Below are 19,218 nucleotides of genomic sequence, written 5' to 3' on the forward strand. Positions count from 1 at the left end.
ACATGAAATGCTAAACTATTGTCGCCAAAAGCCCTGTGCTGGAAAGTCCGCTACAAAGTTAATTGATCTACTTCAGATAAGTGAAACAGATAGCTTAGTTCATAGCCAAGTTCAGACTTCCACAGTAGGACTGCTATGGGGGGAGAAAAAAAAAAAATAGAAAATGGGAATTTTGGTTGTTAAAAGTTACTATTCTTTCAAACTGGCCACTAATATAAAGATGAAGATTAACTAGAATATGCCCGTCTTACCTTCCAGCAGTAACAAGAGTTGTAATGATTACTCGGTACTGTGTCAGGCGATGTTTACTAGGATACTCATAATCTTCTTTTCCGGCATTCCAGTTACAACAAGGCTATAAAGAATGTAGAAATGTTTAAAATGATATCAATGTATTCAATAACACCAAAAGCAACAATGTAAAGATTAGTCCACTGTCGTACAGGGTGCAGAGCCTGTGTAATGGTTCCCGCAGGACTCTCTTCGAACACAGATAGTATGCAATTGGAGAATGTCAGTGCAGAAGCAGGTGCTTTTACGCAAACCCCAGTGCACAACTACCTCTTCCTATTCATCTCACTGGGTGGATGTACGCTTTGGCAGCGGATTCCAAGTAAGGCATTATGTAGGCTCTGTACAAGAAACTTTAAGCAGACAATCCCTTCTAGGATTCTGGATATTTTCATATACAAAATAAAATATGGGAGAATACCGGGGTTTAAAATACCTAGGACAGTGCAGGTGGATCTTTACTAAGCAGTGTGCGAGGCCAGGAGCATTCCTTCACTAACTGGCCAGTACTCCCCTCTGTTGAGGAAAGTACCCCGCTAGCTGCAGGATTTCACTGAGCCTGTTTCTCTCTGAATTTCATTTCATACACTGCAACATTGTATCATTGTGATACATAGATATATTTACAAGATATACAGATATATTTGGCCCTGTTCACACCTGGGTATAGCAGAAACATACGTTTCTGCCTGTGTTTCTGAAAACGTGCTAAAATGTGTGACACGCTTGCAGTGCAATTATTTCTTAATGGCCCCCCAAACGTGGGTAGCAGTCAGGTAGTTTTGCGGCGTGAAACACGTTTGGCTCAGTGCCAAAATTTGGTACTTTGAGCTTCTTTAGTGTGTTTTGGGGGAAGACTAGATCAGATCAGCGTTAGGCAGGTGTAAACCGATACAACCCACCAGTTAATAGCGATGAATGGACCATCCGAACAGTCCACCTGAAAAACTGACAGGCAGACCTGATCGGACCACTCATGTGGAGTTTTTTTTTTTTTTTTATTATTATTCCTAGGTGTGTTACATGGACACTAATCATCACTGAGCTCTATGTACAGTATGTGGATTTTTCACTATTTTTGTGTGCATTATACAGGTTTTATTTTTGCACATAAGCATAAGTTTTTGGATTCTCGGGTATGGTTTTAGAATGATGATAGCACTGTACTATAGGAGGGAACCTTTTAGTTCATATTTTGTTTTATGTTGCAATGTATGCATTTACTGTATGTTTTATTATTATGCATGCAGTTCCAACTGTCTCATGTGCTGAAGGAAAGTCCCCGTTTTAAAATGTTTTGATATGCAGATTTTAGAACAACATTTCTGTTTCTTTTGACACAGCCTGCTTTTGAATTTCCAAATGGAGGCTGTGACACCCAAAGAAAGCCAGGCAGCATTGCTTACAGCTGGTAGCCTTGAATCTGCTCTGCAACTTTAGAAAAGCAGTCGAATAATGTGGTATCTGAACGTGACGCCCTGACGATCAGTAGCAGGTGGGTCAATGCTCTTAAAATGGAAAGCCTCTTAATAGCACAGGTTAAAAAATATGACAATTAATACCTTAATATCCTCTGGCACAGATCGAAAGTCCCTACTGCTGGCTAATAATCTGTAGATGTCTTTCTTGTCTATATGCTTCATCAGACGCTGACACAGGAGGTCTGAAGCGCTGTTGGAAGGAGCGCATGCTAGTACATGCGAATTAGGAATGTTCTTTACCACCTGTGAAAAAAAAAAAAAAAAAAAAAAATGGATTTCAAGAATAAAAATGAAAGCGAAACTACCAACACTAATTTTACACTACAATTGGCTATAAGTGCCAGCAGCAGACATCACAATTTTTTGGCTGGAACAAAGAAATGGATTTCTCCAAGCGTCTTCCAGGACAGCCCATGAGACCTTGGGCTCCTCCTACCAGGACAGGAAACACGTCACCCCCACCAGATAAAAGGGTGGTCCTCCAGGCCCATGTCAGTTATTTGTGTTTCCTCCGGACGGGGGGTAACATGTTCATGGAACCTGCTCCCATAGGCCTTATAAGCAGGGGCTTTGTATGGCTATTTTCTGGGGCATATCACTTACCTCTTCCTCTGCCAGAAGCAGCACACCGCTGGGGAGGTTGGCTGTGCTGCTGTTCCCTGTCCTCAGTGCCTGGAGAGGGCCAGGAGCGGTGTGAGGTCGTGCCCCTAGCGCAGTGCATTGCACTATAGCTCAGCTGAGCTTCGGTTGTCCTTCCCTGCCGACAGCGTGGCTGATCTGAGCAGGGAATGGAGGAAGCAGCAGCGCTCAAGGGGGCGGAGCTATTGCGCTCCAAGCTGGCCCACAGGAAGTGCCTGGAGAGGGTTACTTCCGGGGCATATGACCTCATCATCGGGCGTCGGAGACAAGGTTCCAGTCTTCATAAATGGCGCTAACAGAGAACGCTGGCTGCTGGTGTTTCTTGGTGTTAAGCAGCCAGGTTGTGGATGACCAAGAGGGGCAGAATGGATCCTCCTGCAGTACCTGCACAGGCAGCGGATGCAGTTCCCAACACCAGCACCTCACAGGTAAGCCTGGGGTGTTCTGTCACCACCTTGCTATCCCTGTGAGTGTTCCCTCCCCCTCCCCCCTCTGTAGTAGTGGGTGTAAGGGGACACATTTCCTCCCTCCTGCACGTGGTGTTACGGAGTGATTGGGTGGCTTTAATTACATTGTGGATCATTTATTTTTGTCTTGCAGACCAAGACTCAGGACAAGGCCCAAGTGCAGCCACTTAAAAGGAAATGTGCGGTTTGCGCAAACAAATTGAGCTCCTCATGGAGCAAAGCAGTTTGTCGCTCCTGTATAGAAGGCCTAGTAAAGGATGACCCGGTTGCCTCTTGCCAGAAGATGCTTACTTCTGTTAGGGATGAGCTTGCGTCCACCTTCAGTTCCTTTAGAACGCTTATTGACAAGCTCCAGACTCCAGCAGAGAGTCTGTCTTCACTGAAGGCGTCAGTAAGCACTCTGCAGCAGGCAGAGAGTGAGGACTCTGAGGCTGAGGTCAGATCTACCCGTTCTTCTCTGGAAGAATCAGGGTCAGATACAGAGCCCAGAGATAGAGAATCCACTCGAGGCTCAAGATTTAAAGTTATCTGTTGAGGATGTAGATGACTTATTAAAGGCTATCTATACTACCCTTGAATTAAAAGAGGAAGAGGTTCAGTTATCCAAACATGATCTTATGTATAAAGGATTGCATAAGAGAAAATCGAGAGTTTTTCCAGTTCATAGTTCTTTGGTTGATACTATTAAACTGGAATGGGATAATCCTGAGAGAAAACCATTCTTCTCTAGTAACCTAAAAAGGAGGTTTCCTTTTGATGAGGACACTGCGCAGCCATGGAATAAGAATCCCAAGTTAGACGCACCTCTTTCAAAGGTTTCAAAAAACTCGGACCTGGCATTCGATGATATGGGTACGCTTAAGGATCCGATGGACAAGAGGGGGGATATCCTTCTCCACAGAGCCTGGGACTCAGCAGTTGGAAACCTGAAACCAGCTCTGGCTTCCACTTGTGTGGCCAGAAATCTGGAGGTTTGGTTGACTCAGATTCAGTCACATCTGTCAGCAGGTACCTCCAGAGAGCAAATTTTAAAGTCTTTTCCTCTCCTATTTCAGGCAGTGGGTTTTTTGGCAGATTCTTCCGCTGAGTCGGTAAGAATGTCAGCCAGGACTTCGGCTCTAGTGAACTCGGCCAGGAGAAACCTTTGGCTTAAGACCTGGTCAGGGGACTCGGCCTCCAAGTTGCGCCTTTGTGGCCTTCCTTTAACTGGCGATCATTTATTTGGCCCAGGTCTACAGGAGGCACTGGAACGCACGGCTGATAAGAAAAAGGCGTTTCCAGAGAAAAAGAGTTCAGACAGCCAGAAAATTTTTTCGTGGTCAAAGCAGGCAACAGAGTCCTAGAGAAAAGGACAGCAGGCCGAAAAAGCATTGGACTGGGCACAAAGGCAGAGGCAAAGGGGGAGTGCTGTTTAACCCTCCTCAACAGCCCGCCAAGCCGCAGTGACTTGTGTTCCCCGGTGGGAGGGAGATTGAGGGCCTTCATCCCACAGTGGGCAGCAGTCACTCTGAGCCCCTTCGTCCTGGACCTAGTGACCAACGGGTACAGGCTGGAGTTTGTTCACCAACCACCAGAACGTTTGTTGGTCACATTTCCTCCACAAGATCGGGAGAAAGCGAGGGCTCTGGGTCTCCAGATCGGAGACTTATTAGATCAAAAAGTACTGATTCCTGTTCCTCGATCGGAGCAGGGCAAGGGATTCTATTCCCATGTATTTGTGGTCAGAAAGCCGGCAGGAAAGTTTCGACTTATCCTGAATCTCCGGACCTTAAACAAGTCCATCAGATACAAGCATTTCTGTATGGAGACGGTTTTTACAATCAAAAACCTACTATACCCAAACTGCTTTATGGCCACGTTGGACTTAAGGGATGCTTATCTTCACATCCCTATCCATCCAGCCTTCCAAAAGTTTTTGAGATTGGCAGTGAAGACGGGTATGGGGACCCGACGTTTTAAATTTCAGGCCCTCCCCTTCGGTCTTTCCTCAGCCCCACGCATCTTTACGAAGGTGTTGGGGGAAGCGCTGGCTCCACTAAGATTAAAGGCAATAATGGTTATCCCTTACTTAGACGACCTCCTGATCTTGGCAAAATCATACCAAAGGCTGTTGGAGGATCTCCAGGCTGTACAGGACTTCTTACAGTCCCTAGGCTGGCTAAGAAACAAAGAAAAATCGTCCTTGATTCCAGCCCAGAAAGTAACTTATCTTAGTTACGATTTTTGCTCAGTGAACCAAAGAGTTTTCCTTCCTCAGGAGAAGATTACCAAAGTGTTCCAGACTATGTCAGCATTGCAGACCAACCAGTCGGTCTCTCTGAGACAGGTGTCGAGGGCAGTGGGTCTTATGACCTCATGTTTTCCCGCAGTACCATGGGCGAGACTGTCAGCGTCGGTTACAAAGGTTTCTTTTAAGAAACTGGGACGGGGACGTAAGGTCCCTGGAGTCAAGGATCTGGCTTCCCGACAGGATAAAAAGAAGCCTGTGGTGGTGGAGAGCTGGTCAGCACCTAGCAGGAGGTCTCCCATGGTCCTTTCCCATTTCCCGAAGGATTACCACGGATGCGAGTTCCTGGGGATGGGGGGCCCACCTCAGCAATGCAGTAGCACAAGGAGAGTGGTCCCCAGAGGAGGCAAGGGCCTCATCCAATCAAAGAGAGCTGCTTGCAGTCCAGAGAGCCCTCCAGTCTTTTCAGATGGAGATCAGTGGTCACAACCTCCAAATTCTGTCAGACAATATAGCGACAGTCGCGTATATCAACAAGCAGGGAGGCACGAGAAGCCGGAGGCTTCAGTCCATTGCCCAGGAGATCCTTTCATGGGCAGAGGGGAATCTAGCCTCTATTTCTGCTGTACACCTGAAGGGGACAAACAATTGCCTGGCAGATTATCTCAGCCGTCACAGGATAGACCGAGACAACTGGTCCCTTCATCCCGAAGTCTTTGCAGACCTCACCAAGAGATGGGGTTATCCCGTAGCGGATTTGTTCGCAAACCTAAACAACCGCAAGACGGAGATATTCTTTTCCATGAACCCGGCAGACCAAGCCTTGGGGATCGATGCTCTGGCACACCCGTGGCCTCCAGGCCTATGTTATGCCTTTCCGCCAATCAGACTGATTTCAGAAGTCCTCCAGAAGTTTCGGCTGGAAGAGACAGATCTGATTCTAATTGCCCCGTTTTGGCCCAAGAGGCCATGGTTTTCCCTGCTACAGTCTCTGGTTTCAGAGCCTCCGTGGAGTCTTCCGAAAAGGGAAGACCTATTATTGCAGGGTCCAGTATCACACCCTCAGGTGGTTTCCTTAAACTTGACGGCCTGGTATCTGAAGAAAAGATACTGAGCGCCCAAGGGTTTTCTGACAAAGTAGTCAGGACTCTCGTTAATTGCAGGAAGCCGGTTACTAGAGCCATGTATTCCAAAGTTTGGAAAAGGTTTAACTCATGGTTATCTGAAAATGATAGATTAACTCATGATATTCCGTCTATTTTGGAATTTTTCCAAGAGGGTGTCGACAAAGGTCTTTCTGTCAGTACCTTAAAAGTACAGGCGGCAGCTATTAGTGTGTTCCTCCGGTTTTCTCTCCTGGAAAATCCCACTATAGCCAGATTTTTCAAATCTATCTCTAGGGCCAGACCAGTAGTAGTGAGAAGTTGTCCAACGTGGGATCTGTCCCTAGTACTTCAAACTCTGGTAGAATTTCCGTTTGAACCTCTGGAAAGTATGTCAGTTAAGTTACTTACATTAAAAACTGTGTTCCTCATAGCTGTTACCTCAGCTCGTAGGGTAAGTGAGTTGCAGGCCCTATCAGTAAGGGAGCCCTTCCTCACGATTTTTGAGGATCGAGTTGTGTTACGAACCGATCCAGGTTTTTTGCCCAAGGTGGCAAGTACATTCCACCGATCTCAGAACATTGTATTGCCAACCTTTTGTAGTTCGCCACAGGGCGACTTAGAAAGAAAATTTAGTTTTCTAGATGTAAGAAGGATTCTCTTGGTCTATCTTGAGGTCACGAAGACCTTTAGGAAAACTGATGCCTTGTTTGTCCTCTTTTCTGGAGTTCACAAGGGGAATAGTGCATCTAAAGCCACATTGGCTAGATGGATAAAGCAAGCCATCTTGGAAGCTTACAAAATTAGGGAGGTCCCTACACCTTTTGTTACTGCGCACTCAACTAGAGCCTTGTCTACGTCTTGGGCTGAGAGGGCTGGTGCCTCACCGGAACAAATTTGCAGGGCTGCCACTTGGTCCAGTTACTCGACCTTCATTAAACATTATCGCCTGGATCTCCTATCAGCTCAGGAGCAGGCATTTGGTCGTAAGGTCCTTCAGGCAGTTGTCCCTCCCTAGACTGGTAAGTTCTGGCTCATCGTCTCATGGGCTGTCCTGGAAGACGCTTGGAGAAAAGCTGAGTTAGACTTACCGGTAACTCCTTTTCTGAGAGTCTTCCAGGACAGCCGGATTCCCACCCGGTATTGTCTGAAGTTATGTGTATTATGCATATGTTTTGCAGGGTCCTACGGTTCTTGAGAATACTGACATGGGCCTGGAGGACCACCCTTTTATCTGGTGGGGGTGACGTGTTTCCTGTCCTGGTAGGAGGAGCCCAAGGTCTCATGGGCTGTCCTGGAAGACTCTCAGAAAAGGAGTCTAACTCAGCTTTTCTTCTACAACGGTTGGGAAAGAAAGGTTGCGTCAGTTGCGATTGGGCCTAGCAAAAGTTTGTTCTTTTCCAGCATTCCAGCACTGTGCAATTCCATGTTTCTTCAACATCCCGGAACCCCCATTAGGGATCCAAAAGGCACCAGTTACACTTCTGTCTGCTTTGACAATCTTTGTATGTGCAGATCAGAAAGAATTCTGATCAAAACTACTGCAGTGTTTGAAGAAAAAAAAAAATCCCAGCAGTCTGAAAATCTGTAATTAGAGAGGCTGAGGGTTTTTACTGAAACTATTTTTTTCCCTCATGCAGACAAGATCTGAGATGCGTCTGTCAGGAAGAACATTTGATGCTGGGTAATGGTTTAGAGAAGGGCCAAACCATATAAAACAAAAATCGTCTGCCTAGCTAAAATATGTATTTAGGTAAAGCAACCTATACACAGGTCTTATTAACCAGGTTAGTTGACTGCATTACTGATTGCCATTTTAATTTTCATATTAAGCAGTAGGGGAAAATGTATGTGTAATTATTTATAAATCTGTGTAGCTGGGGTAAATTAGAACAGCGGTCTCAAAACTGTGGCCCGCAGGTCACACTGGCCCGCTACAGGATTTTGTCTAGCCCCGGCTAGAATCTGTGGCATGTTCTCATTGTGCACTGATTAAGGCTTAAGGTCAGCAGAGGCTGCCTAAGGTCTCTGCTGGGAAGAGTCTGATGTAAGGGGCACTCTGATGGGGATTTTTTTTACCCCAAAAATATTTCTAAAAAAAAACATACAATATGGAAAATTTTGGAGACCCTTGCCCTAGAAGAATGATTAAGCAGGATAGGAAATCCAGCTGCACAATGAGCACTTATGTGCACATATTAAATAAGGCAAATTTTAATGTTCCTGCATTGTAGCTCAACTCAGCTTACGGATTGTAGGTCATTGGACCCAGAACTATACAGGGTGGCGATATGGGTGTTATGTAGTGCTACCCCCATAGAAGCCACTGGTAATAAGGGATCCCCCACCCTGTGCAGCCAGGCACACAGAATTTGCCACAGCACTCGAGTCAGAAAATAGTCCAGCAGTGGCGGTGCGTCCATAAGGGCGCACGGGCGCCACCCCCTCTATCACCAATAGATGGATTCATGCTTTGCATGAATCTATGGCCACGGCTGCCACCCCCTATTCAGGCGCCCGGCCCATCTTCGGGCGCCTGAATTACAGCGGCGGGGGGTGTTTTTGAAGCACCTGATTAGAGCTATAGGCTCTAATAGGCATAAAAAAAAAAGTGACTTGCGAGCACCATGCTGGGCGCTCGCAGGTCACTCAGCTGTGTTAGAAAAGCGAATGAATGTTTGCTTTCCTACTAAACTGCCTCTCTGCCAATCAGGTGCTCGGATCTGTTACCGGTCACCTGATTGGCTCAAACGACAGGCGCCGCTATTGGACGGCTATCAGGGGGAGAGGCAGACCGGGTAAGTGCCGGGCAGACGGTGAGTGGGGGGGCGGGGTCACTCAAGGGCACACTGGCAGTGTTTGATGGGCACAGTGGCTGCAATTGATTTTTCTTCAAAAATTTTTTTGCAGTGGGCCCCTTTAGTAGTATAGGAAAGTCCTAGTGCCCAGCAGTCATGGGGCTACTGATCCCAGCAACACCTCTTCAGGCACTGCCAGCCCACCTGACTGCAGCTGCCCCTTACTCTAGCCCTCCTGACTAAGATTCCACAGTCCTCCCAGACTGACTCTGCAGTCTGCATCTCAGACTGCTCTCACCCAGTCCTCCCCGACAAACACTCACCAGCCCACCTGGCTGTCTTCTCCTTGGAGATCTCCCGGATGTGCTCACTGGCTTCACCTGCTTCTGTGCCCCTGGACAGGATTCCTTCTTGAATTTTTAGAGAATCCATCCTGCACCCGAGGTCAGCTTTGCACAATTATGTGCCAGAACTACATATCCCAGGGATCTTTGCTGCCGTCGGGAGGATGCTGGGAGTAGCTAAAAAAGAAGCAAAAGCTCACGCGGAGCCCTCTTCCTCCTGGGCCTGACGCAAGACGGACCTCTGTGCAACAGGGAGAGAGAGGTTGCGGCCTACCATGCGGAATACCACCTTCCAATCCGCAACATGAGAGGCCTAACTCCGCTGGCTGTTGTCGGACATCTCTCCAGTCACTTGTCTATTGGTGGGTGTCCGAAGAGTGAGACAGTGGATGCGCTGCACGAGTGTCGCTACACGAGTTCCTGTCCGGAAGAGATCGAAACGATCTGGTCGTTGGTGAGAGGGCAAATCGCTCGACCTTTACCTATTCTCATCACCGTTACTTTGAGACACTTTGCACAGACATCTTTACCCCAGGAATACTTAACTGCATTTACTTGAACACTGTATCTAGACATCTTTAGCCTTCCGCATTACAAGATATTTACTGTTCCCACTACACCTAATCGGATTACAGTTAACGAGCTCCAACAAGCCGGTGAAGAACATCAGATCTGCAATGTGGACTTTATTGCAATCTCTGATACAAGAGGCACCTATATTATCACTTTTAGACCTGCTCTTCCTTCTTAGGCTAGCATTATAGGCTGGCTAGGATCCATCTTTTTACATTGTGGCAGTATATGACGTTGCTGAATATCTGTCTAATGGGTAACGTTATCTTTATGGAAGTCTACACATATATATTATTGTTATTACTTGTCTTGTCTTTTAGAGGGGTTCTTCTGTTGAGTTGGTGCTGTTGCTTAAAACTCAGCAGATCTACAACCTCCTCTTTGTAGCAACGTTTCCCATTTATGGTTCAAGTAAAATATTCATAGAACCTAAATACGCTGAGTTGTCTGATTATTACGCCACATTGAAACAAGGATTTCTGAATCCAGAGTATTAGGTGGGTTGGAATGCAGATGAGCAAGTAATTCTAAGCAGTCCTCTAGGGGGCCGTGCTACACATTTTTATAATTTAAATAGTGAGAAGCAAAAACTACCTCCTATTTATTTCAGTATCAACAACAAATAAAGCTGGCATTGTTTCTAGGCTCTCTACTAAAGTGTTTTTTCTGTCTGTGTTGCTGTTGGAGTGTTCTGTAAATCTGTTTAACTGAGCCCTGAGAAGCAGTAAAGAAAACAAGACAGGGGTTCCAATCCCTGCTCACTCTATCCGAAGCTTAAAAAAAAAAAAAAAAATTAATCTATCTATCTATCTCCAACAGTCCAACATATTGCAGTTTACCTGTCCATAGATAGTGGCTGTAGTAGGTTTTTTGTTACGCTTTTCACCTGGTAATTTTAGGTCCACTTTCAAAAACACTCTTACTGACCCTGTGGGGGAGATTTACTAAAATCAGCCACTCTGGTGCAACTGGTATATGGAACCAATCAGCGTCTAAACTTCAGGGTGTTCAAGTAAAGTTGAACTCCATCTTTTGTTAAACTTTACATAGTTCGTTTGGGCCAGCTTGGCCCAAATGAACTACAGTATGTCCCCCACTAACATGTGAGGCCACTGGATGTGCAGTATAAACTGTATGTAGCTGCAGCATACCTCACGGTGTTCCAGGTTCGAACCGAAATCCAGTCTCATACACAGAACATGGTGTATCACAGTGGCGCGCAGCCATTTACAGAAAGCAGCGTCAGAGGCGGGTTGATGTCACAACCTCCGACTTTGCCAGAGGAAGCTTTGTATTTGACAGAATGCACCGCTTTCCATGAATGGCTGAGCGCCTCTGTGGTAGACTCGGTTCTGGAAGTCTCAGCCCGAACCCGGAACTCCGTGCGTTAGACTGTATGTAGCCGCAGCTACATAGAGTTTATACCGCACATCCAGTGGCCTCACATGTTCGTGAGGAACATAGTTTGTTTGGGCCCAAGCCCAAGTCTCAAAAAAGATGGAGTTTAGCTTTAAGCTTTGGCATAAAAACCTGAAAGATGATTGGTTTCTATGCAGGGCTGCACCAAATTTTTGCACTGTCCAGTTTTAGTAAATAACCCCCTTTATGTCCACACTCGATTCTATCTATAGCGAAAGCAAAGATTGTCATATCAACTGAACTTCAAACATATCTGCCTTTGACCATGTGCATCCTATGTTGGATTGATGGTAATAGTAGTTTACAAAAGGAAGATAGGGATGTTTATACATTTCTTTCAGCTTACAGGAAGTGACAAACACTGCACTTGTGGCAAGATCAACACATTCTCTGTACTTGCCGAAAGTGCCTGAAAAAAAGCAAAAAAAAAAAAACAAATGCAGCCATCACATCTAAAGCCTGATATGCTACAATACATTTTCTAAATGATCTTGCATGAAGTAATAGTTACCTAAGGGAGGCATAGTGTAAAATGGATTAACAAGAACCAATAAAAGTTCCGCTTTTTTTATTTCACCAACATAATTACACAATTATATTAGAGTTAAATAAAAATTATAAACATAAGTAAAGGTATTTTTCTCGCTACCTGTTTGATAGCTTCCACCACAGTTACAGTTTTTCCAGTGCCTGGTGGTCCAAATAGGAGATAAGGTGCTGGTCTGGATATGCCACTTACAATCTGCTTAACAGCCATGTATTGCTCTGGATTAGATTCAAGATTGCGGTCGTACAGGCTAGACAAGAAAAAGTAGATACATACAGTATAAGCAGGCACAGGTATATTCACAGAAAAGCCATACAATGCTTACACTGAAATCAGGGGATGAATGGATATTATTGAAAACACATTAGTAAGCCCTGCATTCAGGCATAACTGAAGTAATGTACAAGGCCTACTGTTAGAATCATTAGTTGCCATCTAAGGCCATCTGTATACAAGGAAAACAAGGCAAACCTGTTTTAACTTTGGTTGACTGGGCTCCAGAAATCCCAGCACATTTTATAACTCATGTCAAACACTTACATTTGTAGCACCCTTCCAGATTAGTGCAGGTTAAGTAAATTTAGTCTAGCTCCCCTGTAATAAGTGGAGCAGGGGTTGGTTGTTCTGGCCTGCCCAGTGACTGACAGGCTGCTGCTCTGATTACTCACCCCTGTATTCTAGAATCATAGTGGGGAGGAATAACCAAGTGAGCAACCTGATTATTTACTTAGAATCTAGCCAATCCCCGGGAGAGGCTGCTCAGTAAGTGGCTGGAAATACCCATAGTCTGAGGCTTGAGGCAGGAGGGAGAGTTCCTTGGTCCAGTTCCAGTCCCAGGAAGGAGGCAACCGATGATCCTGTGGCATGTGAGCAGATGATCCTGGTACTGGAAGCTTGGGCCTTCTGGGAAAAAGTGGTAGCCACCTGTCAGTGGGACTTTTGTGCAGTCCAGTGAGATAGAGAAGAGTCCTCAAATAGTTGAGTTCACCAGTTTGAGCTGTTCCATGCTCCCTTCACCCCATCCAAATTCAAAAGACACCCCTAGACTGTTTTATTCATGCCAGTGGAGAAATGCTGTGTGCCTGGTTATATAATCAAGTTTACTTGTGGCTCCATAGGGTGTGCGCTACAAGTTTATACATGAAAAATTCATCACAACCAAACGCCTCTCTGAAAACCTTATAGTCTTGAATTCCTTCTTCAAAAGCAGAGACTACTACCTGGCATGGACGCATGACTCCTTTGCTTAGAGCCAGCTGAATATCTGCCTTGTAGAGGCATTGCTGCCTGGGATTGCTAGTCTTAAGAGATCTGGACTGAGTTTTGGTGATGTCACTACTTTGATGCTCGCTGTTTTCCCATGTTGAAGAGGAAGTTGTACACGAGGAACTGCATGCATCTCTCTGCTTCTGCATAAAGGCCTCATATGCACACTGGACTTTTTGCAGCCGCTTCTAGGGGCGTCAGGTGTTTATTTTTTTCCTGCCTCTGGGACTTTTCTGGAAAGGCCTTTTACTTCAGACATTGAAAATTGAGGACAGCAATATTTTCAAGAGTTCAAATTACCACAGACTGCAAAGACACATGCCTGATGTATTGTTAAATTAAGAGAATTGCAGGACGAAAACTTTCTATCAGTCACGTGTTTCCTAAGCTTTACCTTAGCTTGTCTGTGCTCACAATGCATTTCCGGTTTGAATATGTGGGGAATAGAGCATCTTTCAACATTTTCTGTTCTGCCAGGTCAACGGCTCTGTGATGAATCATCAGTGGCAAGCGGTTGAAGGTAAATGTAACATCAAAGAGCATCCCGTCTACAAAGCTATTCACAAGTCTAAAAAGGGAAAAAAGCAGTACAGTTCTCATTAGCAATATTAGGGAATTGAGTTAGACCACGCTAAGGTGATATTAATTAATCCTTCTCCAATATTTTCTAATGTGATAGTGACATTTCTATCTGAATAATATATTACAAGTTCTAAATTAAAACGTGTTGTGATGTATGACAATACCAACACGTGAAAGGAGTGGGTAACTGACCCCACATAGATATACACAGTGGATGACTATGTCCAACCAAAAAACAAAATACAAGTCCATAAAAGTGTCCCAGAAATATATTAGTAAACCTATGTATCAAAAAAAAAAAAAAAAAAAAGGAGTTCAATGAAATTTGGTTCACTGCCACAAGTGTAAGTGGCAAATTCTTCATGTACCGTGTCCTCCACCGCTTATAATCTAAATCACTTACCGATGTACCGGTAAGTGATTGAAATCCTAAGCTGTGGAGGATACAGTACATGAAGGAGAGGGAGGAGACTCATCAGCTGTTACCATATCTGATAATCACACATTTCCAAGATTATACAGAATTTTCCATATATCTGAAGATATTCTTTACGTCCACTGCAGCATTTTACCTCTAACCCCAGAACAAATGCAGTGAACAGCAAATTTCATGTAGGGCTACCTCATGTCACAGAATTATATATATATATATATATATATATATATATATATATATATATATATATATATATATATATATATATATATATATATATATATATATATATATATATATACACACACACACACATACACATACATATATATATATATATATATATATATATATATATATATATATATATATATATATATATATATATATATATATATATATATATATACACACACAAACTATAATTATATATACATATTTACACACACACAGTGGGGATCGAAAGTTTGGGCACCCCAGGTAAAAATGTGTATTAATGTGCATAACGAAGCCAAGGAAAGATGGAAAAATCTCCAAATGGCATCAAATTACAGATTAGACATTCTTATATGTCAAAAAAAAGTTAGATTTTATTTCCATCATTTACACTTTCAAAATACAGAAAACAAAAAAATGGCGTCTGCAAAGTTAATATCTTGTACTGCCCCCTTTGGCAAGTATCACAGCTTGTAAACGCTTTTTGTAGCCAGCCAAGAGTCTTTCAATTCCTGTTTGAGGTATTTTTGCCCATTCTTCCTTACAAAAGTCTTCCAGTTCTTTGAGATTTCTGGGCTGTCTGTCACGCACTGCTCTTTTAAGGTCTATCCATAGATTTTCAATAATGTTGAGGTCAGGAGATTGTGAAGGCCATGGCAAAACCTTCAGTTTACGCCTCTTGATGTAATCCCCCGTGGATTTTGAGGTGTGTTTAGGATCATTATCCATTTGTAGAAGCCACCCTCTCTTTAACTTCAGCTTTTTCACAGATGGCATCAAGTTACCATCCAAAATTTGCTGAAATTTTATTGAATCCATTTTTCCTTCTACTCGTGAAATGTTCCCTGTGCCACTGGCTGCAATACAACCCCATGCTTAACAGTTGGACAGAGGTTCTTTTCATTAAATTCTGTGCCCTTTCTTCTCCAAACGTACCTTTGCTCATTCCGGCCAAAAAGTTCTATTTTAACCTCATCGGTCCACAGAACTTGTTTCCAAAATGCCTCAGGCTTGTCTATATGTTCATTTGCAAAGTTCAAATGCTGATTTTTGTGGTGAGGATGTAGAAGAGGTTTTCTTCTGATGACTCTTCCATGAAGACCATATTTGTACAAGTATCTTTATAGTGGAATAGTGTACCACAACTCCAGTGTCTGCCAGATCTTTCTGGAGGGATCGTGCAGTCAAACATGGGTTTTGAATTGCTTTTCCTCACAATTCTGCGAGCTGTTCTGTCTGATATTTTTCTTGGTCTTCTAGATCTTGCTTTAACTTCCACTGTCCTTGATGACTGCCATTTCTTAATTACATTCCGAACAGAGGATATTGACATCTGAAAACGGTTTGCTATCTTCTTATAGCCTTCTCCACCTTTGTGAGCGTCAACTATTTTCAGTTTCAGTTTTCTAGACAACTGCTTAGAAGAACCCATGGTGCTGATTGTTGGGGCAAGGTCAGATGAGTCTGGACATTTAAAACCTTTGAGATTTATATCACCTGGTCTTCCCAGACGATGATTGAGAACAATCCATGACACTGGCAGGTCTCAGCTTTGCAAAGGGGGCAGTGCATGCTATAAATTCTGCAGGGTGCCCAAACATTTGCAGATGCCATTTTTTTGTTTTCTGTATATTTGAAAGTGTAAATGATGGAAATAAAATCTAACTTTTTTTGACATATTATAAGAATGTCTAATCTGTAATTTGATGCCATTTGGAGATTTTTCCATCTTTCTTTGGCTTCGTTATGCACATTAATACACATTTTTTACCTGGGGTGCCCACATTTTCGATCCCCACTGTATATACATATACACACACACACGATAAACTGGTAGCTAAAGCTTTGGCCAACGTTATACATTTTTCTCCCCTTACAGACTGTTGAGGTATCGACCTGGCTTTTTTCAACAGCTTAAAATAAAAGATTTGCATACACAATTTAAAAACAAATCAACGCCACTCGTCCCTTATCCATTTAGCGTTCTGAAATTTCAGACAAATGTAGCATGCAAGAAGATTCTGCTGTGACATACACAATAGGTTTATAAAATGCATACATCACTACATAATTCACTTGCATTCGAAAATGTTTTTGAACATTGTAATGTATGGGTTTATTCTGTTTCCATGCATTGTTGCATGTGTATTTAGAAAACATACAATAAAAAGTGCAAAAACCATGTAAAAATGCATGCGAAGAGCTCGAATAAAATGTACATTAAGATGCATGCATTTTTAATGCAAAGATATGAATGCCAACAAAAGTATAATTAGTTATTCTATATTCAAACACAAAAAGGGAAATACTTACCGATGGGAAAAGCCAAGTCTGACTCTTTCTAATTCAACACCATGCACATAACCTTTATAAGAAACCTTTTCAGGCGTCTCTGGCTCTTCAGACAAACTCACAAAAAGGTGGTCTCCCTTTAATACTGAAGGTCTATTTTCAGCCACACCAGGGACCTATGGCAGGGAAGAGAATCAAAAGGTTTAACTTTTTCTGCTTATATGAGCTATTCCCACATAAAAAAAAAAAAAAAAAAAAAAAAAAATTTCATCACACCCAATTCTAATTCTGCTGGATGAATAAACAATGAACACAGAGGGTAGTTATAGGTTACGCCTATTTACACGTTTCTGCGGTCACTTCCCAGGTGAAGAAGCAAACGTTGACAATGCTACATTTTAACAGACCCCTGAACCAAGAAACAGAGGACATTATTGTGGATCTTCTGAAAAGGATAGTTGCCTGGTTGTCTCCGATTTTAGTACCACAAGTCACTAACTAAAAGCAAAGCGAAGCATGCAAAATCAGTATACCCAACCTGTATCCTTCTCACTGGTTAGTCAGAGTACCGAATCAGTGCATCATCCTGACTATAAGGCAATAGGAATTAACAGAGGGAGCACTCAACAATAACAGCAAACATAGTTCTAGCTGTAGCTCTCATTCACCTCTGCACCTGTAGGCATCGTTGAGAGATTTAGCTTCAAAAGTTTACACAGCTATTTTGCACTTATTTTCTCTTGGAACAAAGATATGCCTGCCTGCTACCCTCTAACGGTTTTGGGGACAACCCAAAATATGGGATTCCTGTTACTTTCACGTTTGGTGATAATAGTAAAACAGGACAACTAGAGAGGGTGAATCTCCCTAATGGTGGCAGAGGTAGCAATCTAAGATTTCATAATCCAACTGAAGAAAAAAAAACAAACAAATCAAAAAAAAAAAAAAGTTGCCTTTAGTATACTTTGCCTGAGTTTTGACTTGAGTTAGTAAAACTGTACATATTATCTCAACTACTATCCAGGCAGATTATACATTTTTTGTTAGGACAAATTGGGCCTTCATTTGGTGATAAAATAATGGAGGTGGTCTGATTTTTTTCCTCTTCCAATTGAAAAAGGAAATCTGGCCCAAAATCGTTAAAAAAAAAAAATATATGCTTAAAAATTACCGATACTATTCTTGCCATTATAATGTCCCACCACCAAAACAAAATTCTCCTACATGTGCATTTTGTTTTATTTTTGCACACCGACGCTAAAATTCGAAAAAAAAAAAAAAAAAGGTTTTATCCTACTTAAGCAGCACAGATTGAGAACTTTAACCCTGACAGTAACTTAGATGGTGCCCTGTTCTAGCCTATATTTATTTTTTTATAAATGCACTTTTTTTTTTTACACTCTTCTCCTCGAGGAGAAAAACAAAAAACAAAAAAACAAAAAAAAAAAACAAAAACACACACACACAACACAGTACAGGGGCAGGTTTTTTTTATTGAGAGCCAATCCAGGGCTGGCCCACCCGGCTCTCAATCATTAGAAGTAGAACAAGTGTTGGTGACAGCTCTATCTCCATGCTGGGGCATACTTCCAACATAAAAGCCAAGCACATACATGTAGTACGTCAGAAGGCCCACCTCAGTGACACCGTACATGTGTGAGCTTGGCGTAAAACGGGTTGAACATATACAGTGCACTTTAAACCTTTCCTTTGGAGGTTTAACCCCAAATTTGCCTGGCCTTTGACACCCAAGAAGCAGTAATTTTAAAAGCTTAACAATAACTGGATCAGGGATATCTCCAGTGATCTAAAATATAGTGTAATTACATCAAGAATTAGGAGCCGTCTGTCTCTTGGATGCTGTTGCATTTTTTGTTCTTTCCGGTCATATCTTCGGATGTCGATCTCCATTTGTAATTCCTCAAGGTGCAGTAGCATGTGGAACTTCTCACTGTAATTGCTGAAGTCTAAAGCCGATAAAAGCAGGTTCCTGAAATGGGAATGCTTAAGGTAACCATACATGTTAAAAACAGTGAGGCGTGTTAAGACATTTGAGACTTAAAAAGACCCTGCCACCAGGCCTTATTCTCATTTTACCAAGGCAGTGTAGTGAGTTATAGGTGCTATCAAATTCTTCTCAGTTTTCCAGAACCTATAATTTAGCTGTAAAAAAAAAAAAAAAAAAAAAAGGGGGGGGGGGCCCCAAAGCCTTCCCTTCCTGGGGTTGCAGTCACTCAGTTAGTGAAGGCATGAGATGACAACTAAGGGGTAGAGATTTAGACACACAAGACTTTTTTAATCTCAGCTTAATATCATGCTCAATTACATTAGTTATACCTAGCAAAGAAAATTTTACAATTTTTCTGCAAGAATTCCCAGCTTTCCTGGGGGGGGGGGGGAGAAGAAGTCTCTGTGTTTACATTTGGATGTGGCTGCATCACCTTGGCTTTTCTTTGTGTTTGATTAGGTTAACATGACAATTTGGTAGGGCTGGTAGATCTTATGTAGTTAACGCTTCCTACTTTTCCAACTATCTC

The 19,218-nt window shown here is 42.9% G+C and overlaps 1 protein-coding gene across 1 annotated transcript in view; it reads right to left on the minus strand.

Annotated features, from left to right (window-relative positions):
* LOC141128437 (putative helicase MOV-10) overlaps positions 1 to 19,218 on the minus strand; it is a 142,421-nt gene that overhangs the window by 31,104 nt on the left and 92,099 nt on the right. Inside the window, exons 7-12 of the mRNA XM_073615723.1 lie at positions 18,509 to 18,671; positions 16,703 to 16,857; positions 13,550 to 13,723; positions 11,992 to 12,139; positions 1,854 to 2,015; positions 252 to 355 (exon numbers count right to left, since the gene is read on the minus strand). Coding sequence (XP_073471824.1) covers positions 252 to 355; positions 1,854 to 2,015; positions 11,992 to 12,139; positions 13,550 to 13,723; positions 16,703 to 16,857; positions 18,509 to 18,671 — 906 coding nt within the window. The remainder of the gene's footprint in view (positions 1 to 251; positions 356 to 1,853; positions 2,016 to 11,991; positions 12,140 to 13,549; positions 13,724 to 16,702; positions 16,858 to 18,508; positions 18,672 to 19,218) is intronic.

Source organism: Aquarana catesbeiana, linkage group LG02 (assembly GCF_042186555.1).
Source record: "Aquarana catesbeiana isolate 2022-GZ linkage group LG02, ASM4218655v1, whole genome shotgun sequence".
Lineage (NCBI taxonomy): Eukaryota > Metazoa > Chordata > Amphibia > Anura > Ranidae > Aquarana > Aquarana catesbeiana.